Here is a 25,424-nt window from a genome sequence, read left to right as displayed (position 1 = left end):
GAACAGCTTGTGGGTCGCCATGCTCGCCGGCGGGAGAGAGGACCGCCAGGCAGCGGCGGAGGAGCGAGGGCCGCCAGGCAGCGGCGGAGGAGGAGGTGTTGCTGGCTGCGGCTGTAGGTAGAAAGAGAGAGATCACCAGGAGGTCAGGTCTTAAATAGCGGGGTTAGGCGTGGCTTAGCAGTTGACCCCCGCTCCGTGATGTATGGCGGCGCTGGTTGACCCAGACCACGAGGCACACACTGGGGAATTGGTGGGGTCGGCTAGGCAGCGACAAACAGCGTTTGTAGGGGAGAATTCCACTACAACACCTTCTCACGTGTGTCCGGGCCAAACAGACCTCGAACTCTTGACACGTTACTGCTGTACCAGACTACCAGTATGGTTGCTTCTATATCTCCACTATCAACATACATGATGAACTAATGTGAACTTGAATGATAATGTTACTGATTATTTATCAATCTATTGAATTTATATTTATAAGACAGTAATGGATAAATAAATATGTTGGTGGTAGTGTTCGTGGTATTGTTCTAACACTGACCATGTTGTTGTTGTGGTGGACGCTGCCATCACATCAATTCTTTACTTTATTTACACATACGTCCACCAATGTCGGAATGTGAGTATTTTAATGGGTTTCCATACCTAATGAAATGGTTTTCAAACAAATATCATTAATAGAAGCGACTGGATAAAGGGTTGTCAGTGTGTGGTTTTGTGCTGTCTTCAGTAGTTTATTGTATAGTACGTTACAGCTGTACTGTGTTTTATTATGTTGTATATGTCATGAATTATTACCAAGAAAATCAGTCAACCCATAGAACAACGTAAGACAAAATATTGAGTCCCAGGTAGACAGATAATAAGTTATACAGTAAAATCATCATACAACTTCACAATGGCCCGCCCCTCATAATGCTCTTCAAGAGTGAGGTGCTGCCCTGTCTGGAGTACTGTCACCCCGTCTGGTCCTCGAGATATGCTACAGACTGTCAGTTGATTAAAATGTCCAAAGGAGGACCACCAGTGTTAGTTCAGGAAGAAACCGAAGTCCGGAAACCTGTGAGGTTTGGTAGGTACCTCAGTTACCCTGAGAGATTAGAGGACCTGCAACTGTCTGGCTTATACCTCAGACGACATTACTTAGTCGAGTGTTCATATCTGGAACTGGCAGATGCCCGCCCCACTACAGGTTACACCTTAAGGTTGAAGAAGCCACAAGTTTAAAAAATTGTTAGGGCAAACTTTTTTGGAGTGAGAGTTGTGAACTCTTGTAACAATCTGCCAGGGAGTGTTGTGACGACACCGAGTGTGAGCTGTTTCAAGACCAGACTTGACCAACACTGGCATAGGTACAGATACCCCGTACCAAGGTAGCTTGCCCAGTACATCCTGGAGCCAGTTCATGTCCAGTACAGTACAGTACTCTATATACTTGCCAACAGATTTAAAGCTTTTTGTAAACTTAATAGTGAGGTATCATAATTTTTTTTAAGATTTATGTACTGATGTGAATTATCATCATAAATTGGAAAGGTTTGTTAAATAAATATAAAAGAGTAGTATGTACAGTAATGTACTGGATTATCAAAAACAAATTAATTTTACAAGTGTTACAATTTAATATGAAGAATCTGTGGGTTAATGATGGATTAGATTTACCAAAAAGGAAACTTATGATACTGTATTATAATTAACACTTGAGAAGTGGTAAGTTAGATTACAGTTGTGATATACAGTAATTAACATTGTCTTCAACCTGTAAATACTGAGACCGTGTGTGATGATAGAAAGTCAGATGTAGATATTAGCTAGTTATGCCAGCTTGTTGAATTAAAGTAAATAAAGCTAGTACAGTAAATGAAGCTAGTACAGAACCCTGCCTTACTTTAAGTGAAATTTTATTTATCATTATTACTTTAATCACTTCAATATTGATTTTGTTGTATGTTATAGAGATTAGGTTATTTTTTTAGTCAAGTTCACATTCCTGGGCAACAGACATAATAAACTTTTCCATACGTGTTGATGTTGTCTCCAATATACACATTGTCCTAACTACATCAACCCTTGTTAAGTGAAACATGGAACTATACAGCCTTGAGCCTTGAGCATGATTTAGTCTATAGCTACTCTAGAGTGATACAAAACTTTCACATTTTAAGTTATTTTTGTACTGTTAATTTCAATGGTGTAGTAAGTGTCTAGTCCCTGATGATTACCGTGTGTTTTGTGTGGATGGAGAAGACAAAGTTGTACAGTAGCTAAAGCAGTTCCTCTCATTGTAGCAACACAGCTGCTCCTCCAGCGTGGCATTGGGGCCATTCTGTCCAGCATGGGGGGCGGTAAACTGAAGGGCGGCCAAGCTGCTGAGCTGAAGAAGACGCCTCCTAAGGGTGAGACTCATGTTTGTGTTGGTGATAATAATGTTTAGATATACTGTATAATAAACTAACCTTGGTGTAAAAATTACTTAATTTGATAGTTTTATTTAACAAATTCTACTGTACATTATATAAAGAACTTAATACCTGTAGTGTAGTACAGGAATAATTATATATGGAGTGTGGCAGATGAGGGGATGCAGTACTGTACTGTACTGTGTACTGTACCGTACTTCCTTTAAGGCAGTGTGTGTGTGTCACTTGTTGTACAGTACTGTAGTAATACAGTATATGGAGTGTAGCAGGTGAGTGAACACAACACAGTACTGTACAGTGTACTGTACTGTACTGTACTGTACTGTGTACTGTACTGTACTTCCTTTAAGGCAGTGTGTGTGTGTCACTTGTTGTACAGTACTGTAGTAATACAGTATATGGAGTGTAGCAGGTGAGTGAACACAACACAGTACTGTACAGTGTACTGTACTGTACTGTACTGTACTGTGTACTGTACTGTACTTCCTTTAAGGCAGTGTGTGTGTGTCACTTGTTGTACAGTACTGTAGTAATACAGTATATGGAGTGTAGCAGGTGAGTGAACACAACACAGTACTGTACAGTGTACTGTACTGTACTGTACTGTACTGTGTACTGTACTGTACTTCCTTTAAGGCAGTGTGTGTGTGTCACTTGTTGTACAGTACTGTAGTAATACAGTATATGGAGTGTAGCAGGTGAGTGAACACAACACAGTACTGTACAGTGTACTGTACTGTACTGTACTTTCTTTAAGGCAGTATGTGTGTGTGTGTGTGTGTGTCACATGTTATACAGTACTGTAGTAATACAGTATATGGAGTGTAACAGGTGAGTGAACACAACACAGTACTGTACAGTGTACTGTACTGTACTGTACTGTACTGTACTGTACTTACTTTAAGACAGTGTGTGTGTGTCACTTGTTGTACAGTACTGTTGTATTACAGTACTGTACTGTACAGTGTACTGTACTGTACTGTACTGTACTGTACTGTACTTACTTTAAGACAGTGTGTGTGTGTCACTTGTTGTACAGTACTGTTGTATTACAGTACTGTACTGTACAGTGTACTGTACTGTACTGTACTTACTTTAAGACAGTGTGTGTGTCACTTGTTGCAGTAATAAGTCCTCCATTATTATTAATGCTAGTATTGTTATTATTATTTTGTGGTGGGAATGTGTTCTAAGTCAGTAATAATATTGTTAACATGAACGCACACATCTTAGTGAGCAGCCACACAGTATAATGTATCAGCTAATGTGCCGTAAAACTTGACAGTGAATGCGGCCAAGCCCAAGCCAGCGTTGCAAGAAAGGCAGGGGTTTGATGTGAGTTCCACGGCAGAGTTTACTGGCTGGGGGGACCTTAAGCCCGAGCCGCCGGCCAGCGTCGACGCCGACGACAAGAAAAACGCGACTGAACCAACTAAGGTTAAAGAGGAATTAAAAGAAGAAAAGGACAATGTTGCTGGAGAAAAAAGTAAATATTGTACAGTATAATTTATTTTTCTTCAATCTTGGAAACATTCACTGATTGTTGATGTCATGTACAATGTTGCTCTGGCAGTCAATCGCTCTCTTTATTATCTCACACATAATAAGTCTTCTGGGTTTTAATTTTTGATTATACAAAACTGCATTACTTTTAATGATGTATTTAAGGCAGAAACATACATGATGCAGGAGGCATACCATCTTAGGCTCTTGAGCTTCATATAGTTTTGTTTTGACTTTATTACTCATGTACAGTACTGTACTGTATGTCAGTTAATCATTACAGGTATTAATTGTAATACAGTAATTATTTTTTCTTCTAGATAATCAACAAGCAGCGCCCCTCCATCGTGGTGTAGGAACTCTGCTCTCAAACTTGGGCAGCTTAAAGAATCTCAATGGTGGCAACAAACAACAACAACCACAACAACAACAACAACAACCTAATAAAAGTAAGACTCATTTGTTTTCGTCTATGGATGGCATCCATCATCTGTGGAAGTTAGCTGTAGGTATGGTTTGCCAATCCATCAGTTTACTTCCACTGATGATGACCATCATTTAAGATTTTAAGGGTTACTGCCCAGGGTTTATCTGGGTTTGCCCTCTGGAGGTTTCATTGGTAAATATGCAGCTCAGTTTTCTCTTATATTCACTTCAATAATAGTACAAAGTTTTAATGGATTTTTGGTCAACCTAAGGAGTTAGATAAATTTAAACAATGAAAATTATAAAGGTGAGTGAACTAATTTACTGAATTTTCCATTTGAGATGTACTGAAACAAATGAGGCTTATTAGTACAATCTGGTCATTTGGAACAAGTGTTGTAATGGTAATATACAGACCAATCATTGAGCAATGTTTTTTATATCAAGATTATTACACTGAGGACATGCATGCAGGATGGCCTGCTTTGTCCTGTACCATCTTATTACAGCTGATGATGTTGCTAACTGTCACTGTTGTCTACATCCATGAAGCAGAGAGGCAAGTCAGGAGTGACACAAATGAAGAAAATCATATTAATAAATTGGCAACTCAGCCACAACCACAGCTGCCACAAGATTCTCACATCAAATTTTCTTCATTATTTAAGCAAATATACAAACATTTGGAAACTTCTCATGATCTAAAATAATGATGAATAGTTTATTATTGTAAAAATGTTACCTTTGGTTTGTTTAACATTTATCCTGACAGTGATACAGCCGAAAATAAATCCACCAATCACAATCACCATTACATACAGCCTTACTTTACCAAGTATTGCCACGTAAGATTGCCAGTACGAAACCCAGTTGGGTCGCTGGATCTTTGGCTGACTGTACACATGTACATGCACACCTGCCTGACATGTTCCTGTGAGTGGAATGATAAATGATCAGTCAACAGTACCATACTGTTCTGTATTTATAGTTGATGTTGGTTGTTTAAAACTAATGTACATTTAATGTTCAGTCAACAGGCACAACAGACAGCAACAAAAGAAAGACATTGGATTTGACCTAAATCCTGGGTCAGAATTCCCCGGTTGGGGGGACAATTCTGGTGGTGCAGGTGCCAACACGTACTCTGGGGGTACAGGTGCCAGCATGCACTCCAGGGGGAAGGGTGCCAACACATTTTCCAGGGGAAGGGGTGCCAACATGCACTCTGGAAGAAGGGGTGCCAATATACACTCTGGAGGCAGGGGTGCCAACATGCACTCTGGGGGTAGAGGTGCCAACATGCACTCTGGGGGTAGGGGTTCCAACATGAACTCTGGGGGTAGGGGTTCCAACATGAACTCTGGGGGTAGGGGTGCCAACATGCACTCTGGGGGTAGAGGTGCCAACATGAACTCTGGGGGTAGAGGTGCCAACATGAACTCTGGGGGTAGAGGTGCCAACATGCACTCTGGGGGTAGAGGTGCCAACATGAACTCTGGAGGTAGAGGTGCCAACATGAACTCTGGAGGTAGAGGTGCCAACATGCATTCTGGGGGTAGGGGTGCCAACATGTACTCTAGGGGTAGGGGTGCCAACATGCCTCCTGGGGCAACGGGTGCCAACATGCCTCTCGGGGCAACGGGTGCCAACATGGAACCTGTCAAACTACACCCAATGATGAACCAGCGAAGGAACAACTATAATAGAGAAAATGGTACGTTTTGTTTATTGTTTTATTCATATAAGTGTGTGTGTGTCAATCTTTGAAGGTGATTGAGTAAGTGTCACAAGAGACTTACGAGTGAGGTGAGTGAAGGAAACAATCAGATATACTTTATGTTTACTTCTCGTATAGTGTGGCCATAGGCAGGTGCAGGGGATAGGGTGGTGGCAGGATAGTGTGGCCATAAGCAGGTGTAGGGGATAGGTTGGTGGCAGGATAGTGTGCCCATAAGCAGGTACAGGGGATAGGGTGGTGGCAGGATAGTGTGGCCACAAGGAGGTACAGGGGGTAGGTTGGTGGCAGGATAGTGTGGCCATAGGCAGGTGCAGGGATAGGGTGGTGGCAGGATGGTGTGTGGCCCATAGGCAGGTGCAGGGGATAGGGTGGTGGCAGGATAGTGTGGCCATAAGCAGGTACAGGGGATAGGTTGGTGGCAGGATAGTGTGCCCATAAGCAGGTACAGGGGATAGGGTGGTGGCAGGATAGTGTGGCCATAAGGAGGTACAGGGGATAGGTTGGTGGCAGGATAGTGTGGCCATAAGCAGGTACAGAGGATGGGTTAACAGGTAAGTATCCTCCTGTGAAAGAGAGAGTTTGATACATTTTACAGTTTCAGTTTGTCATGTCATTTATTAAATTTGTTATGAAACTCATTACTACTGTATATCATTAAATGGTAATTATCATTATTAAACTTGACTTAAAAGTCTCCACATTTACCTTTAAGGAGAACCTGAAGCTGTGGAACATTGTGATCATGATTGACAGCACTAAAAGGCAGTGTAATGTGGCGGCAGTTGTTAGAACGGCCGGTGATAAATTATTATGTGGTGTTTGGTGCGTTAAAGTGGTCTCGTAGAACTATCAATATATCACTGATGCTCACAGCTAATACGGGCAAAGGACCACAACAAAGAAATCGTGGGTTTCAACAGAATTCGTTGATGGGAGAATACCCGGTCCCAGGGATGGCTGCTAACAACACTCCTTGGGGCACACAACCACCAAGAGATGGCAGCACTGACAGAGGTGATATATGTATAGTAGTTGTTTATATGTTTGTGAATGTGTGCAGGAGTAGACACACACACACACACACACACACACACACACACTTATAATAATCCTTATTGGACTACAGTAGTATACAGTACTGTATTACAATATATGAATACAGTACACAACTATACTGAGTTGGACACATTTTCACAATGTATTTATTAAGCTGAATCATCTGTCACAAATAATATAAATATTCAGAAGACAATACAGTATTTGGTAATGCTGTAATGGATTACTTTATTTTGTGTTTTCCAGTGAACAAACTTCCCAGTTTAATAAGAAAATTGTGGTTAACATTATTGAAATATTGTGTACAACTCACTGTTAATTGTTTAATGTACTGGTGTGATACATATAAGTACAGTGCATGTTTCATGTGTAAATATACCATTATTTTATGTACCTCTGTGTACAGTATTTCAATGATTATAATGTAGTATGGTAAAGAAACATAACACACAATAATCAAGGTTCTCACTGGAAGGTTTAAATTATCTTTAAGACATTTATTAAAATGGAAGAATATTATTTTATACTTAACCAGTTATTGATATACAGAATATCTTTAAGAACATTCGCAGACATCTAACTAGCTGAAGTTTACATATTAAAGTTTATTCTGCTAAAATATGTTTATGAAAAAGGTGTACGTAATGTATTTTTATGGCTGATTGATGACTGTTAAAGATGTGTGTATGTTAAAGCTTAACTATAAAAGTAAACAATGTTTCTAGGTCTGGTTGCAGTAATGTTATGGTGGTTGAGGCACTTATTGTTACCACATAGTTCAGTACTGACAAACACAAAACCTAAAGAAAATCGCTCACCAGAAATACTTTAACCTGCTGACAGATGTGAAGTTGGTTTTTAATATCCATTTTCTGCCCACACAACCATTACCTTCCTTGGTATTATACAGTGTTAGGGAATATAAGAAAAAGACCTTCAGCAGGATTTAAGCGTGACGCACCTGAAGGACTTGACCGGGAGAACAAGAGGCACAGGCAAGATGGAGATTTTAACGTTAAAGAAATGACTAAGTGGAGCGACACTTTGGAGTACAATGATGATGAAGAGAGTGTGTACATTGCTGATGAAAATAGGAGATTAGGTGAGTTATGTCTCTTGTTCAAAAACAATCCTTCCCCATTGAACTGGTCATGATAACTGCCATTAATACCCACACATACACCAATCTGGTTATGATAAATAATTTATTTAAGATATTAACAGCTGGCCAGCCTTATACTTTATCAGTTGTTTTATCATTTAAGATATTAACAGCTGGCCAGCCTTATACTTGCATGCCTTTATCGGTTGTTCACTGATTCTCATATTAGACTTTTCTTTCTCTGGGAGTCACATGTTTGTCTGTGTAGAATCATTAATAGAATACAAACAAGTGCAGTGCACATAATATCCATGAGGACCTGTCTTATGAGGAGGACAATCCTTATTGATGAGTTTAGTTGAGGTTCACATTTACAGTACAACACTGTACAGTATATTAGGAAGATAATCCTTATTGATGAGTTTAGTTGAGGTTCACATTTACAGTACAACACTGTACAGTATATTAGGAAGATAATCCTTATTGATGAGTTTAGTTGAGGTTCACATTTACAGTACAACACTGTACAGTATATTAGGAAGATAATCCTTATTGATGAGTTTTAGTTGAGGTTCACATTGCCAGGCCACTGTACAGCATATTAGGAAGATAATCCTTATTGATGAGTTTAGCTGGAGGTTCACATTTACAGTACAACACTGCATGCAGTATATTAGAAGATAATCCTATTGATGGAAGCGAAGGCTGAGTTCACATTTACAGCGTACAAACACTGTACAGTATATTATTAGAAGATAACTTGGCTGATGAGTTTAGTTGAGGTTCACATTTACAGTACAACACTGTACAGTATATTAGGAAGATAACTCTATTGATGAGTTTAGCTGAGGTTCAGCATTTACAGTACAACACTGGTGGCTGGCATAATAGGAAGATAATCCCATGATGAGTTTAGGCTGAGGTTCACATTTACAGTACAACACTGTACAGCATATTAGGAAGATAATCCTTATTGATGAAGCTTAGTTGAGGTTCACATTTACAGTACAACACTGTACAGTATATTAGGAAGATAATCCTTATTGATGAGTTTAGCTGAGGTTCACATTTACAGTACAACACTGTACAGTATATTAGGAAGATAATCCTTATTGATGAGTTTAGTTGAGGTTCACATTTACAGTACAACACTGTACAGTATATTAGGAAGATAATCCTTATTGATGAGTTTAGTTGAGGTTCACATTTACAGTACAACACTGTACAGTATATTAGGAAGATAATCCTTATTGATGAGTTTAGTTGAGGTTCACATTTATAGTACAACACTGTACAGTATATTAGGAAGATAATCCTTATTGATGAGTTTAGTTGAGGTTCACATTTACAGTACAACACTGTACAGTATATTAGGAAGATAATCCTTATTGATGAGTTTAGTTGAGGTTCACATTTATAGTACAACACTGTACAGTATATTAGAAGATAATCCTTATTGATGAGTTTAGTTGAGGTTCACACATTTACAGTACAACACTGTACAGTATATTAGGAAGATAATCCTTGGCTGATGAGTTTATTGAGTTCACATTTACAGTGCCAACACTGCATGTATATTAGGAAGATAACTTATTGATGAGTTTAGTTGAGGTTCACATTTACAGTACAACACTGTACAGTATATTAGAAGATAATCCTTATTGATGAGTTTAGTTGAGGTTCACATTTACAGTACAACACTGTACAGTATATTAGAAGATAATCCTATTGATGAGTTTATTGAGGTTCACATTTACAGCACAACACTGTACAGTATATTAGGAAGATAATCCCTATTGATGAGTTTAGTTGAGGTTCACATTTACAGTACAACACTGTACAGTATTAGAAGACATCTTATTGGTGAGTTTAGTTGGAGGTTCACATTTACAGTACAACACTGCCAGTATATTAGTAGCTGATAACTTGGCTGATGAGTTTAGTTGAGGTTCACATTTACAGTAACAACACTGTACAAAGTATATTAGAAAGATAATCCTTATTGATGAGTTTAGTTGAGGTTCACATTTATAGTACAACACTGTACAGTATATTAGGAAGATAATCCTTATTGATGAGTTTAGTTGAGGTTCACATTTACAGTACAACACTGTACAGTATATTAGGAAGATAATCCTTATTGATGAGTTTAGTTGAGGTTCACATTTATAGTACAACACTGTACAGTATATTAGGAAGATAATCCTTATTGATGAGTTTAGTTGAGGTTCACATTTACAGTACAACACTGTACAGTATATTAGGAAGATAATCCTTATTGATGAGTTTAGTTGAGGTTCACATTTACAGTACAACACTGTACAGTATATTAGGAAGATAATCCTTATTGATGAGTTTAGTTGAGGTTCACATTTATAGTACAACACTGTACAGTATATTAGGAAGATAATCCTTATTGATGAGTTTAGTTGAGGTTCACATTTACAGTACAACACTGTACAGTATATTAGGAGGACAATCCTTATTGATGAGTTTAGTTGAGGTTCACATTTACAGTACAACACTGTACAGTATATTAGGAAGATAATCCTTATTGATGAGTTTAGTTGAGGTTCACATTTACAGTACAACACTGTACAGTATATTAGGAAGGTAATCCTTATTGATGAGTTTAGTTGAGGTTCACATTTACAGTACAACACTGTACAGTATATTAGGAAGATAATCCTTATTGATGAGTTTAGTTGAGGTTCACATTTACAGTACAACACTGTACAGTATATTAGGAAGATAATCCTTATTGATGAGTTTAGTTGAGGTTCACATTTACAGTACAACACTGTACAGTATATTAGGAAGATAATCCTTATTGATGAGTTTAGTTGAGGTTCACATTTACAGTACAACACTGTACAGTATATTAGGAAGATAATCCTTATTGATGAGTTTAGTTGAGGTTCACATTTACAGTACAACACTGTACAGTATATTAGGAAGATAATCCTTATTGGTGAGTTTAGCTGAGGTTCACATTTACAGTACAACACTGTACAGTATATTAGGAAGATAATCCTTATTGATGAGCTTAGTTGAGGTTCACATTTACAGTACAACACTGTACAGTATATTAGAAGATACAACACTGTACAGTATATTAGGAAGATAATCCTTATTGATGAGTTTAGTTGAGGTTCACATTTACAGTACAACACTGTACAGTATATTAGGAAGATAATCCTTATTGATGAGTTTAGTTGAGGTTCACATTTACAGTACAACACTGTACAGTATATTAGGAAGATAATCCTTATTGGTGAGTTTAGTTGAGGTTCACATTTATAGTACAACACTGTACAGTATATTAGGAAGATAATCCTTATTGGTGAGTTTAGTTGAGGTTCACATTTATAGTACAACACTGTACAGTATATTAGGAAGATAATCCTTATTGATGAGTTTAGCTGAGGTTCACATTTACAGTACAACACTGTACAGTATATTAGGAAGATAATCCTTATTGATGAGTTTAGTTGAGGTTCACATTTACAGTACAACACTGTACAGTATATTAGGAAGATAATCCTTATTGATGAGTTTAGTTAGGGTTCACATTTTACAGTACAACACTGTACAGTATATTGAGGAAGATAATCCTTATTGATGAGTTTAGCTGAGGTTCACATTTACAGTACAACACTGTACAGTATATTAGGAAGATAATCCTTATTGATGAGTTTAGTTGAGGTTCACATTTACAGTACAACACTGTACAGTATATTAGGAAGATAATCCTTATTGATGAGTTTAGTTGAGGTTCACATTTACAGTACAACACTGTACAGTATATTAGGAAGATAATCCTTATTGGTGAGTTTAGTTGAGGTTCACATTTACAGTACAACACTGTACAGTATATTAGGAAGATAATCCTTATTGATGAGTTTAGTTGAGGTTCACATTTACAGTACAACACTGTACAGTATATTAGGAAGATAATCCTTATTGATGAGTTTAGTTGAGTATATTAGGAAGATAATCCTTATTGATGAGTTTAGTTGAGGTTCACATTTACAGTACAACACTGTACAGTGATCCCTCGGTTAACGAGCGCCTCGGTTAACGAAATTTCGGTTAACGATTTACCTTCCATAAGATTCTTAACTTCGGTTAACGAGCAATCCCTCGATTAACAAGTTTTTTACGAGCCACCTCAACATGTTTTTGCTTGCATTTGGCGGTCCACCAGCTGTAGTTTTAGTCCGCCAATACAGTAATTGGTTTTAGGGCTTAAATTCCTTAGTATTTTAGTAAATATCAAGATGTTTTTACTATTCAATAATTTTAAAAGTTTAATATTAAATTTTTAGTCAATTTAACAATTATTGAACATAATTGAAGGTAAGGAAACTAGTTTCATGCGCGCCATCCAGCCTGGCAACACACCAAACAGGCGCCAGTCTCTGTCTTTTCAGTGGAGGTAACATCTTGCTTGAGACTCTCTTCAACTAAATGCTTTTTTCTGTGTTTGCAAGCAAATTATTGGTCATTTTTAAATTTATTTTACATATTGACAATATATAATGCAGTGCAGTGTTGATTTAAAGAAAATAATCTTGAATCACACCAAGAGTACTAAAATTTTATGGGTGAAATGGCACCATGGGGTAACTTCTCTTCCACCCCAATGCCTTCTCTTCTCTTATCTCCTCCACCCCCATTATAATTCCCATCATCATCATCATCATCATCATCCAGGAGCCTTCTACATACACACCTCAAAGTAAGTGAACTTTTCTACCTTTTTTGTTGAATTTAGGCAATTTTCGGTGAGCTGGAACGAATTACCCAAAAACCCATTGAAACAATGGTTTCGGTTAACGAACAACCTGCTGGAACGGATTGTGCTCGTTAACCGAGGGACCAATGTACAGTACAGTATATTTGGAAGGTAATCCTTATTGATGAGTTTAGCTGAGGTTCACATTGACAAGTACAATATATTGACACACAAAAAAATGACTAGAATCAACACGTTTACCGTAGGTGGTCGTGATTTCTTACAAACTTATTCTTTTCAAGCCGAAGAATACGGTTCTTTCGTGACGGTAAAAATCCTCAAAGACCAGGGAGGAAAGATGGGATACTATTGTGAGGTAAGACCATCGTTGCATGAAGCAGATCATGTTGTAGTACAGTACTGTACAGTACAGTCAGTGTCCAGGCAAAGATCAATGTTTTACTCTTGGTGCAATAAATGTGATGGAAAGTGAAAAGAATGAAAGTTGCCACAAGACACTTGGAGACGAATACAAGTTATGATACAAGATTACTTTGTAGAATAGTGTTGTGTTATAGCAAGTGGCAGCTAATGAGTGCAATGTTAGTGTTATAACAAGTGGCAGCTACTGAGTATAATGTTAGTGTCATAAAAAGTGACAGCTGCTGAGTATAATGTTAGTGTCATAACAAGTGACAGCTACTGAGTATAATGTTATTGCTATAACAAGTGACAGCTGCTGAGTATAATGTTAGTGTTATAACTATTGACAGCTGCTGAGTATAATGTTATTGTTATAACAAGTGACAGCTGTTGAGTATAATGTTATTGTTATAACAAGTGACAGCTGTTGAGTATAATGTTATTGTTATAACAAGTGACAGCTACTGAGTATAATAAAAGGTCCGAGTGACTGAACACTATTACAGAACAATCAAGTGATAACTTACTTCATGTAGTTGTGCCACATATTTCATACAAGTTCTTTCAGAGAAAAAATAAACTCTGGTAGGCATAATTTGGTCAGTAATATTTTTTTCATCAAGTTTTTAATCAGTTACTGTTCATTACTTACAGCTTTGCTTTGCGGACATGAGTGAGAAGAAGTCATTGGATCTTCACTGTGGAGGAATGAAACATTTAAAGGTAACAGTGAAAGTGTTACACATGGTGAAGGTGACTCAGGGTCTGCCTGGCTGTTGCAGAAAAATTAGGTAGGGTAAGGTGGTGTGTTTAATGTTTATATATACAGGAGACAATTAATCATTTCCATGTTATTAACATTTTTAATTTTAAGTGTGTGGTGGCCAGGTGGACGCAGCATTGGGGGCTCGTACACATTTGTCACATATTGAAATTTAAAATTTACTTGTAAGACATTAAAAAGTATACATGTGAAAACTTAAAAGAGTAATGTTTATTTATACAGTATGTGAACTTTTTAAAACATTAAGGATATATAAAGTTTAAAATTATTGAGCATTTCCAATGTTAGAATTATGTAAAATAGAATGAAAAAAATTATATTGGATCATGATTGTTGGAGTCATATTATGTGTGATGGTGATGGCATGAATGGGCCCCACTACTGTGCTCTGCTTGGTGTGCTGCACAGTCACCGGTTTTGAAGTATTTTGGATCATCTTAGATATTAAAGACTCACTGTAAACTTGCTGTCCAAGATGAGGATTAGATCAAGTATGTGTGGGCATTTCTGCTTATTGTCTAGGCAGTTTATTTTTTATTTTTTTGAGTTTCTTTTCTTGACTTGCACAACTCCCCATGTTGTTGAAGGTTTCCCTGCCTGTTGATCCACCCAACAAAAATGGGAGAGGAAAATGAATTGTCAGATACTTTGTTCAAGGGTCAGTGATATTTGTCAACTTGTGACAAATTTGTTTTAATTAGTGTAAGACAGACATTTAAGTCAATTTTTGTCGGATGAAAAAGTGGAAGTGGGGCCCAAAGTCATGATTGCCCGTTAGGGACAGTCTGGATACAACACACTGTTTACTAAGCCTTTGGTATACAAGGAGGCAGCATGGCCGGCATTGCACTCGACTGCATTCAGTTCCCCAAACTGTAAAATTAGGTACTCAGTTAGAGCTGAGTGAACCAGGAATGCCTGGGGATCGAACCACCGACCCATGGAACAGCAGGTGAGTGCGGTGTCCACTCAATTGTCGCACTCTGTATTCTGGGTGTGTGAAGCGTTGCCATAATTTGTCTTGTCAGTTTGAATTATACTTAACTTATTTTTGTTTCATTGCAGAAAAAGAATCTGTGGGAGAAGATGAAGGGTGAGTATTGTATTTTTCTTCTCACTGTATGAAAGGTTTAAACTGTTGAGGATTGACTAACTGTATCTCCTGGAGTGTTAACTGTATGATAGGTTCACCTGTTGAGGATTGACTAACTGTATCTCTTGGAGTGTTAACTGTATGATAGGTTCACCTGTTGAGGATTGACTAACTGTATCTCTTGGAGTGTTAACTGTATGATAGGTTCACCTGTTGAGGATTGACTAACTGTATCTCTTGGAGTGTTAACTGTATGATAGGTTCACCTGTTGAGGATTGACTAACTGTATCTGCTGGAGTGTTAACTGTATGATAGGTTCACCTGTTGAGGATTGACTAACTGTATCTGCTGGAGTGTTAACTGTATGATAGGTTCACCTGTTGAGGATTGACTAACTGTATCTCCTGGAGTGTTAACTGTATGATAGGTTCACCTGTTGAGGATTGACTAACTGTATCTCCTGGAGTGTTAACTGTATGATAGGTTCACCTGTTGAGGATTGACTAACTGTATCTGATTATTGACCTTTACAAGTGAGTGCTGATGCTCTTACTTAATATTAGTACTGTACAATACAATAATGCCAGTACAGACAGTCCTTGAGTTACAAACACCTGAACTTAAGAATGGGATCCCAATACTGTACTGTATATTCTTCACAAAATCCTGTAATTGAAATTTTACTTTTTACATTACTTTATAATGTTTAGCATAATTTTATTGACAGATTTTACAGGTATTTATATTATTGTTGTTTTGTATGGGTAGGGTTGTGTTTAACCTAACCTAATCTTTGGAATTAACACTGTTCTGACTTACGAACTGATCGACTTATGAACAGGGACCAGGAATGTAACCTGTTCATAACTCAGAGACTGCCTGTTTATGTTTAAACTTTTTTGTGTTCTCTTCAGTATAAAATCTTACTTTCACTACCAATTCAGTATATTGAAACAAAGTCACTGTACAATTTAGCCAACATGAAATTAGATGCTCCCTTCCCTTCACATAGTACAGTATTGTACAGTATAAAGTTGCCAGAAATTATTAAATATTCTCACACATTTTTCCATCACTTGTTTTCAATCAGTCATTCTTGCAGCAATAAAACAAGAATAGTATTCTACTTTGGTTCTTCCCTTCCGCAATAAAACTCCAAAAGTACCGGTAATCAGGTTCACCCCTGTTGCTTTCCACAATCCTTTATCACCCATCAGCAGACGTTCCTTTCCCCAAAATCTCCTGACACCATGTTCACTCTTGTATCTCCCCTTCACTGATGTTTCTCTACATCTTGACCCACTGTACAGATACAGTGGTGAGAGAAAGGTAAAAATAATAGTCAGTGAATGTAAAGATAATAATACATTACAGTGTGTAGTCATGACCATATTTGTTTCTTTTCTTTTTTAGGAACTTCTGGAGTTGGTACCTCGGATGACACGGGCAAACCTGGGCAGGAAGTTGACTCACCCACCGGTCGTCTCTTACAACCAGCTTCTTTCAGGTACAGTACTCAAGTTACATTGTGTTTTGTGCCATACAATCAAACTGCTGTACAGTGTTGTCTCCAGTCTTTCCAAACTACAGCAATATTGATGAGAAAATTAGTTATCCATATCACACTTTCACATAGTATTGGACAGTCAGTTCTCTTATGTTCTTGAAGAATATGGCATTGTAGTGTGGTAGGTTTGTGAACACCAACATGACTGACAAATTTTCTTTACAAGTTGTTATATTAATGTTAGTTTATGTGTGTTCTTTTATAATGACAGCGCTTATTTTAATAATACATACTGTAGTCAGAAAAAAATGGCCAGTCATCCAACCTTTTTTGCTGGATCCAAAATTTCCCCCCAGGTTAGCCCTTACCGGGTATGTATCCTTTGAGTGCGTGAGGGCTAGCCGAGTGGTACACAACAACTGGTTTTAGCTGGTAATCGCCACTCACGTTAGCTTCCACCTTGACAGAGAGTCAATCCTTGGCTGCTTTGAACCCTGGATTTTTTGCCTCTTCCTTAGAGATATACGACCTAGAAGGCATCCTCTTACAGTACAGACCTGCTTCATCTGTGTTAAAAATTTGATTAGGAGTGTAGCCCCTTTCCTAAACCACTGTTTTGAGGATGCCAGGGAAGCTGGCAGCAGTGAGTTCATCTGTGCCCGCAACTTCTCCATTCAACTTCACATTGTGCAAGTTGAAATGGTTTTTAAAGCCAACAAACCACCCTCTCCTTACAGTAAATTGGTGGATATTCTCAGGCTCATACTTTGTTTTCAGGTCTTCTTAAGTTAAAAATTCCTTTTATTTTATTGTTAAAAAGTTGGTACCAGATGACATCTTTGTTTGCTCTCTATACACACACTGAGAAGTTTTTCAGTCTGGTATTATCTTGGGCCTTGCCCTGGCACTGTGACTTGCACTTAGTTGTGTTGCAGTGCTGTACTACAACTTGCCTTTATTTTTTCAAAATTTTCACAAATAGTGCGTAACATGGATTCGGTAAGTCCCATTGCTTGAATAATGTCATGAGTTCTTTCGTTCTGTTCATATTGCTTTATCACATCTGGCTTTTGTTTAAGATTTATAGCTTTTCTTCTTTTCACTTCACTTCCACTACCACCATTAGCAGAACGCTTCACTCCCTTGCCACTTATTGTAATTAAAAGCAATAAAGTTGACACTAAGGTAAAGTACAGCCCGCAATTACACGTCTAATACATATGAAAGGTAAACAAAGACTGTGGGGTGGTGTGGCATGGGTGGGCAGCATCCCGTGTTGTTGTGAGGCTTCTCTGAGGTGACTGCATAACCGCTTATTCCTGCTCAAATGACATACATTACTGTGGTACCGTTTTCTCACTCGAGTTATATCCAAATCGCTTCATGTTAAAGAAAATATGTTCCCGGATGCCTTCGTCGCTGTATAACCAAATCACGCTACGAAGACAGGCGTTATAGGAGAACCGACTGTATAAGAGTTTTCAGGATTGGAACCCTCACAATAAATAAGGAGTGCTTGCTCATATGTATACGTACTGTATTAATATTTTTTTCCTAGGGAGGAGAACAATAAATATCCTCAGGAGCGTGTTGGCTCAGGACGTAAAGAACGTGACTACCAAGGTCGTAACTTCCCAGAGCAGCAAGAGCATTACCCCGAGGGTCGACAAGACCAGTACGAACAAAGTAAGATGATCTGCTTTGTTTCCAAAACTTTTTAACAAAACTTCCTTGAAAGATAATACTGTATGTTAGATTAACTTTAGCTTCTTTCTTTCATAAGGATACCAGCATGAGTATGTTAACTTAGTATCACTGAGCTACACTGGACTTTGGTAAAGAAGATGCTACCGGAGTGTGTCAGTTCATATTTCCTCTGTAATAATTAAGTCCTTTTGATGTGTCTTATGACCATCATGATTAGAAACATTTAGAATAATATTCATTTATTATTAAACATGATTCTACAGTAATATATATTTTTTTTAAATTAAATAAATGGAAAATGGCTGTAAAATGTTGATGATGATGATGAGTGCGTATTTCTTATAACATTATGTACACCAGGAAGTAACTGTGAATACGTTCACCCAAGCTGAGAGTTTCAGAGGTCATACAGTAGTTTGTCCTGAGGCATGGGAGTGTGACAAATCATAACAGATATAACTTGTTTGGTAATATCATGAAAAAGGTTCACAGAAGCAGCCTCCTCACTCTAGTCAGCAACCTTCTTGAGGACAGATGTATCAGTGCTCTTACTCTTCAACTATATAGGATGAGATAAGTGTGCAGTTTGTCTCATTGGCACTGATGTTAGACTTGTCCACAAGGTGTTGTATAAGGCGAGAGTGTGGGGTTTTCTCCTCCTGAATTGTTCTACAAGTAATGAATGTGACCTCTGTGGCTCTGTTACTTAGTGGTGTTGTTAGGCTTGAACCCTCATTTATCTCCATTGTTTATAAAATTAGATTAATTTATTTTTTGTTTTTTTCAGATGGATATAGCAGAAGTGATCCATTAATAAGGTACTTTAGTTTTATTGACTTGGGATAATATACAGTACATTATAGCATTATACTTTCATTGTTTAGTTTATTTCACTCTACATTATTTCACCTGGTCCAGCCTTGTTTATATTGTCTATATTACTCTCAACATGTAGATAGATAGCTGTATGTAGACAGATACTCAGTGTGTAGCTAGATAGATAGATAGAGTTAGTGTATGTATATAGATCGATAGTAAGACTCAGTATGTAGACAGATAGATAGATAGAGATAATATATGTAGATAGATAGTAAGACTCAGAGTGTAGATGGATAATTAGATTCAGTATGTAAATAGATAGATAGACTCAATATGCTAATAGACAGATACATAGACTCACTGTGTTGATAGACATATAGACTCAAGTTATCAGCTGAAAAAGCTACTGTGCTAATAAATAAGACATTGTTATTTACTTGTTATATATAGTGTAATATACAAGTGACAGGTGTGTTATGTCCCAGGAGTGAGGTAAACTTCTCCAGACCTCCACCGATGTTAGCACCACCTCCGATGTTAGCACCTCCCCCGATGTTAGCACCACCCCCGATGTTTGCACCACCCCGTGAACACCTCTCAGGAGAAACTGCTGGACCACTGCTTAAGAAACTGGTAAGTTAGTAATTGTTGCTTTTTTTGTATCATTGTTCTGGTTCCTTCCTGGTGAATTAGTTTTATTGTATCATTGTTCTGGTTCCTTCCTGGTGAGTTAGTTTTATTGTATCATTGTTCTGGTTCCTTCCTGGTGAGTTAGTTTTATTGTATCATTGTTCTGGTTCCTTCCTGGTGAGTTAGTTTTATTGTATCATTGTTCTGGTTCCTTCCTGGTGAGTTAGTTTTATTGTATCATTGTTCTGGTTCCTTCCTGGTGAGTTAGTTTTATTGTATCATTGTTCTGGTTCCTTCCTGGTGGTGAGTTAGTTTTATTGTATCATTGTTCTGGTTCCTTCCTGGTGAGTTAGTTTTATTGTATCATTGTTCTGGTTCCTTCCTGGTGAGTTAGTTTTATTGTTTCATTGTTCTGGTTCCTTCCTGGTGAGTTAGTTTTATTGTTTCATTGTTCTGGTTCCTTCCTGGTGAGTTAGTTTTATTGTTTCATTGTTCTGGTTCCTTCCTGGTGAGTTAGTTTTATTGTATCATTGTTCTGGTTCCTTCTGGTGAGTTAGTTTTATTGTTTCATTGTTCTGTTCCTTCCTGGTGAGTTAGTTTTATTGTATCATTGTTCTGGTTCCTTCCTGGTGAGTTAGTTTTATTGTATCATTGTTCTGGTTCCTTCCTGGTGAGTTAGTTTTTATTGTATCATTGTTCTGGTTCCTTCCTGGTGAGTTAGTTTTATTGTTTCATTGTTCTGGTTCCTTCCTGGTGAGTTAGTTTTATTGTATCATTGTTCTGGTTCCTTCCTGGTGAGTTAGTTTTATTGTATCATTGTTCTGGTTCCTTCCTGGTGAGTTAGTTTTATTGTTTCATTGTTCTGGTTCCTTCCTGGTGAGTTAGTTTTATTGTTTCATTGTTCTGGTTCCTTCCTGGTGAGTTAGTTTTATTGTTTCATTGTTCTGGTTCCTTCCTGGTGAGTTAGTTTTATTGTATCATTGTTCTGGTTCCTTCCTGGTGAGTTAGTTTTATTGTATCATTGTTCTGGTTCCTTCCTGGTGAGTTAGTTTTATTGTATCATTGTTCTGGTTCCTTCCTGGTGAGTTAGTTTTATTGTATCATTGTTCTGGTTCCTTCCTGGTGAGTTAGTTTTATTGTATCATTGTTCTGGTTCCTTCCTGGTGAGTTAGTTTTATTGTATCATTGTTCTGGTTCCTTCCTGGTGAGTTAGTTTTATTGTATCATTGTTCTGGTTCCTTCCTGGTGAGTTAGTTTTATTGTATCATTGTTCTGGTTCCTTCCTGGTGAGTTAGTTTTATTGTATCATTGTTCTGGTTCCTTCCTGGTGAGTTAGTTTTATTGTATCATTGTTCTGGTTCCTTCCTGGTGAGTTAGTTTTATTGTATCATTGTTCTGGTTCCTTCCTGGTGAGTTAGTTTTATTGTATCATTGTTCTGGTTCCTTCCTGGTGAGTTAGTTTTATTGTATCATTGTTCTGGTTCCTTCCTGGTGAGTTAGTTTTATTGTATCATTGTTCTGGTTCCTTCCTGGTGAGTTAGTTTTATTGTATCATTGTTCTGGTTCCTTCCTGGTGAGTTAGTTTTATTGTTTCATTGTTCTGGTTCCTTCCTGGTGAGTTAGTTTTATTGTATCATTGTTCTGGTTCCTTCCTGGTGAGTTAGTTTTATTGTATCATTGTTCTGGTTCCTTCCTGGTGAGTTAGTTTTATTGTATCATTGTTCTGGTTCCTTCCTGGTGAGTTAGTTTTATTGTTTCATTGTTCTGGTTCCTTCCTGGTGAGTTAGTTTTATTGTATCATTGTTCTGGTTCCTTCCTGGTGAGTTAGTTTTATTGTATCATTGTTCTGGTTCCTTCCTGGTGAGTTAGTTTTATTGTATCATTGTTCTGGTTCCTTCCTGGTGAGTTAGTTTTATTGTATCATTGTTCTGGTTCCTTCCTGGTGAGTTAGTTTTATTGTATCATTGTTCTGGTTCCTTCCTGGTGAGTTAGTTTAGTTAGTTTTTATTGTTTCATTGTTCTGGTTCCTTCCTGGTGAGTTAGTTTTATTGTTTCATTGTTCTGGTTCCTTCCTGGTGAGTTAGTTTTATTGTATCATTGTTCTGGTTCCTTCCTGGTGAGTTAGTTTTATTGTATCATTGTTCTGGTTCCTTCCTGGTGAGTTAGTTTTATTGTATCATTGTTCTGGTTCCTTCCTGGTGAGTTAGTTTTATTGTATCATTGTTCTGGTTCCTTCCTGGTGAGTTAGTTTTATTGTATCATTGTTCTGGTTCCTTCCTGGTGAGTTAGTTTTATTGTATCATTGTTCTGGTTCCTTCCTGGTGAGTTAAAGACAAAGAGGAAGGTGCTGCCCTGTGGTGTGCAAAGATGAGTTGTATTTTGTCCAGACAGTATTTTAGTGGAGTTGGTGTGTGTGTGTGCGTGCGTGCGTAGCATATGTGTTGTGTGCATGTGTGTGTGTGTGTAGAGGTGGGTGATCACACATTTTTCTATGTAAATTTAATAATTCTGAGTACAGTAATGGATGGTTGATGCCAGAGCCTCTAAAGTGGGATTTATTTCTTGTGTATTAAGGAGAATGTCATTTGAACATAGCTATAGTAAGAGAATTTAACTCCACCTGCCATATAGGTTTATCACATTACTGTAGTTTGGTCAATAGTAATATTGGTTTATGGTGTGTAGAGTTGTGGCCCCACAGACCTTGTTGTCACATGTCAAGGAATTTGGCAACGTTTGATACTACAGTAAGCTCTGTTAATGTGTTCTGTTTCCCCCGGGCTGAGTGTTGTGATTGTTATTGTGTTCTATTTCCTCAGGCTGAGAGCGCTGTGATTCACCAAGATGATGCAAATGTTGCCACAGATGTTATCTCTATGCTTCTGGAGTCACTTAAAGAATTCCATGAAAAACATAGGACTCCCAGCACCGTTCATGTGAGTGTACATGTTGTGTTACATTATACCCAACCTAACCCAACTTTACCAGGGAATGCCTGGGAGGTGCTCACTGAACCAGTGACAGAAAAATGCCAGAGCTGTTATTTTTCAACTGGTAATTTCAGGTACACATACATAATTTTCTTCATTTTTTTACTCTGTTACATTCACGCACAATCTTTTGATACATAATGTGCAAAAACATAAAAAAAATCATAATTATTATAAGGACAAAAATATAAAGGGAATAGACATTTTTTATGGACACGGGAGTTATTACGCAGAGCAGGGGCTGAGCTAAACTTATAGAATATTAATGTGTTGACTCTTCTCCTCAGCTGATCTCAGAGGCTGAGCTAAACTTATAGCATAAGAATGTGTTGACTCTTCTCCTCAGCTGATCTCAGAGGCTGAGCTAAACTTATAGCTTATTAATGTGTTGACTCTCCTCCTCAGCTGATCTCAGAGGCTGAGCTAAACTTATAGCATAAGAATGTGTTGACTCTTCTCCTCAGCTGATCTCAGAGGCTGAGCTAAACTTATAGCATATGAATGTGTTGACTCTTCTCCTCAGCTGATCTCAGAGGCTGAGCTAAACTTATAGCATATGAATGTGTTGACTCTTCTCCTCAGCTGATCTCGGAGGCTGAGCTAAAGTTCAACATAGTGGTGGAACTTGAGAAGGCAGCTCAGCTAGGGAGGGCCAACTCCAATAGAGGTCATCCACACAATAAACCAGACATGAGGGATAAGAGTAACAAGAGTGAACTAGTTGACTCCAGTAAAGGTGAGTCTGACTCAGCCCAAGAGAGTCTACCAAACACTAACTCCAAGAAGAGCGAGTCGCCGCAGAGTTACGGCTCTGCCGCGCACAGTTATAACCCTACGTCGAAGAGTGACATCTCCGCTGCGCCGGATTATACGTCCCCAACAAAGAACTACGGCTCTGCCACGTTAAGTCCTGCCTCTGCAACACCAAGTTACACCTCTTCCCCCCCAGACTACTCCACTGCACCCCCAAATTACAACCCAGCAGCACAGGGATACAGCTCAGCAGCCAGTTACAGCTCAACAGGTTACAACTCTGCACCACATGGTTACAACCCAGCAGCAGCAGGTTACAGTGCAGCACCACCCAATTTCAACCCAGCTATGCACACTTTCAACCCTGCTGCAGGTTTCTTTAACTACCCTCCAGTAAGTTGCTGAGATGCCTTATGGTAAAGTCTTGGTTATTGTCTGTATTTATTGACTTCTGTTGATCCTGAGAGTGTGTGTGTATATATGTGTGTGTGTGTGTGTGTGTCCTCTCTCATGCTCTAGAAGGCCAGCCACCCCTCTCATGCTCTTGAAGGCCAGCCACCCCTCTCATGCTCTAGAAAGCCAGCCACCCCTCTCATGCTCCAGAAGGCCAGCCACCCCTCTCATGTACTAGAAGTCCAGCCACTCCTCTCATGTACTAGAAGTCCAGCCACCCCTCTCATGCTCTAGAAAGCCAGCCACCCCTCTCATGCTCTTGAAGGCCAGCCAACCCTCTCATGCTCTTGAAGGCCAGCCACCCCTCTCATGCTCTAGAAAGCCAGCCACCCCTCTCATGCTCCAGAAGTCCAGCCACCCCTCTCATGTACTAGAAGTCCAGCCACCCCTCTCATGCTCTAGAAGGCCAGCCACCCCTCTCATGCTCTAGAAGGCCAGCCACCCCTCTCAATGCTGCATGAAAATAAAAATGTAATCCAATATTCCACTTAAGAGTTTTTTTTACTTTGTTTGCAGGGGAGTGGACAGAGTTTGTTTAGTGCTCCTCCACCACCACCTCCTCCACCAGCAACATCATTATCAACATTTGGATACAATCAGTAGCTGATACTTGTCTAGTTGTTCACTAACACAGTGTAAGTTGCTTTAGGAAAATAAGTCAAGTTCTTATTCCTTTTTGTATGTCATTCTTTTAGTTTTCTGTCACTTGATGACCAGATTCACATAGAAATGAATGGTACTGTACAATTATTTCCAGATATTGATTGTTTGTGTTATTAATGAATAAACCATTCATTTTAATAATTATATGATTGAAGAAGTTGTAAATATTAAAGGTCCAGTTCTTTTGAAGTGTTAATTTGTGTAATATTTATTTATGAATATAAAGTGAACAATTCTTTGTATTAACAAGACCAGCATTAATCTAAGTCTTCATTTAAGTCAAATTACCCGGTATACCAAGAAATGTTTCGAGATTTGGGAATACTTGTTACTGAAACCTGAACCTGTTTATTTACAGCTGACAAGAACATAACCCAAAGAAGTTTTATATGATGACAATATCCTCAATACTGTATATGGTTGTTCTTATTTATATAGTTGTCCCCCGGTTAGCGAAAAGGTTCGATTAATGAAATTTTGGTTAACGAATTAGCTTCCATAAGGATTTTCAGTTCGATTAACGAACAAAACTTCGATTAACGAAATCCTTACGACAAACATGTTTTGTTGTGCGCATAAGCTGATCGGCTAGTCCGCCAATGCAGTAATTGGTTC

At 38.2% G+C, this 25,424-nt stretch overlaps 1 protein-coding gene across 2 annotated transcripts; it reads left to right on the top strand.

Moving 5' to 3' along the window:
• The first annotated feature begins 533 nt into the window (after positions 1 to 533).
• On the top strand, positions 534 to 25,224 carry LOC121855527. 2 transcript variants are annotated; one of them, XM_042350505.1, is made up of 17 exons: positions 534 to 622; positions 2,292 to 2,399; positions 3,709 to 3,909; positions 4,247 to 4,375; positions 5,383 to 6,066; positions 6,964 to 7,104; positions 8,090 to 8,248; positions 13,289 to 13,362; positions 14,064 to 14,132; positions 15,259 to 15,286; positions 16,701 to 16,794; positions 18,353 to 18,480; positions 19,289 to 19,319; positions 19,806 to 19,953; positions 22,770 to 22,886; positions 23,523 to 24,086; positions 24,663 to 25,224. In XM_042350505.1, exons 1-17 carry the CDS (start codon positions 613 to 615, stop codon positions 24,747 to 24,749), a joined length of 2,772 nt encoding a protein of 923 aa, XP_042206439.1. In that variant the 5' UTR covers positions 534 to 612; the 3' UTR covers positions 24,750 to 25,224. The 2 variants fall into 2 exon arrangements, with proteins under 2 accessions (XP_042206439.1, XP_042206438.1); XM_042350504.1 differs by having other exon boundaries at positions 8,087 to 8,248.
• The last annotated feature ends 200 nt before the right edge of the window (positions 25,225 to 25,424 follow it).

The sequence above is a fragment of the Homarus americanus genome, unplaced genomic scaffold, assembly GCF_018991925.1.
Source record: "Homarus americanus isolate GMGI-L3 unplaced genomic scaffold, GMGI_Hamer_2.0 scaffold48406, whole genome shotgun sequence".
Lineage (NCBI taxonomy): Eukaryota > Metazoa > Arthropoda > Malacostraca > Decapoda > Nephropidae > Homarus > Homarus americanus.
The sequence above is the reverse complement of the archived record's forward strand: the minus strand, read 5'-3'. Positions and strand labels throughout refer to the sequence as shown.

Excerpts from the sequence above, each read along its gene's own strand:
- LOC121855527 (XM_042350504.1), top strand. Across the intron at positions 16,795-18,352 it reads TTACAACCAGCTTCTTTCAG|GGAGGAGAACAATAAATATC; the intron begins GTACAGTACTCA and ends TTTTTTTCCTAG. Across the intron at positions 22,887-23,522 it reads GGACTCCCAGCACCGTTCAT|CTGATCTCGGAGGCTGAGCT; the intron begins GTGAGTGTACAT and ends TCTTCTCCTCAG.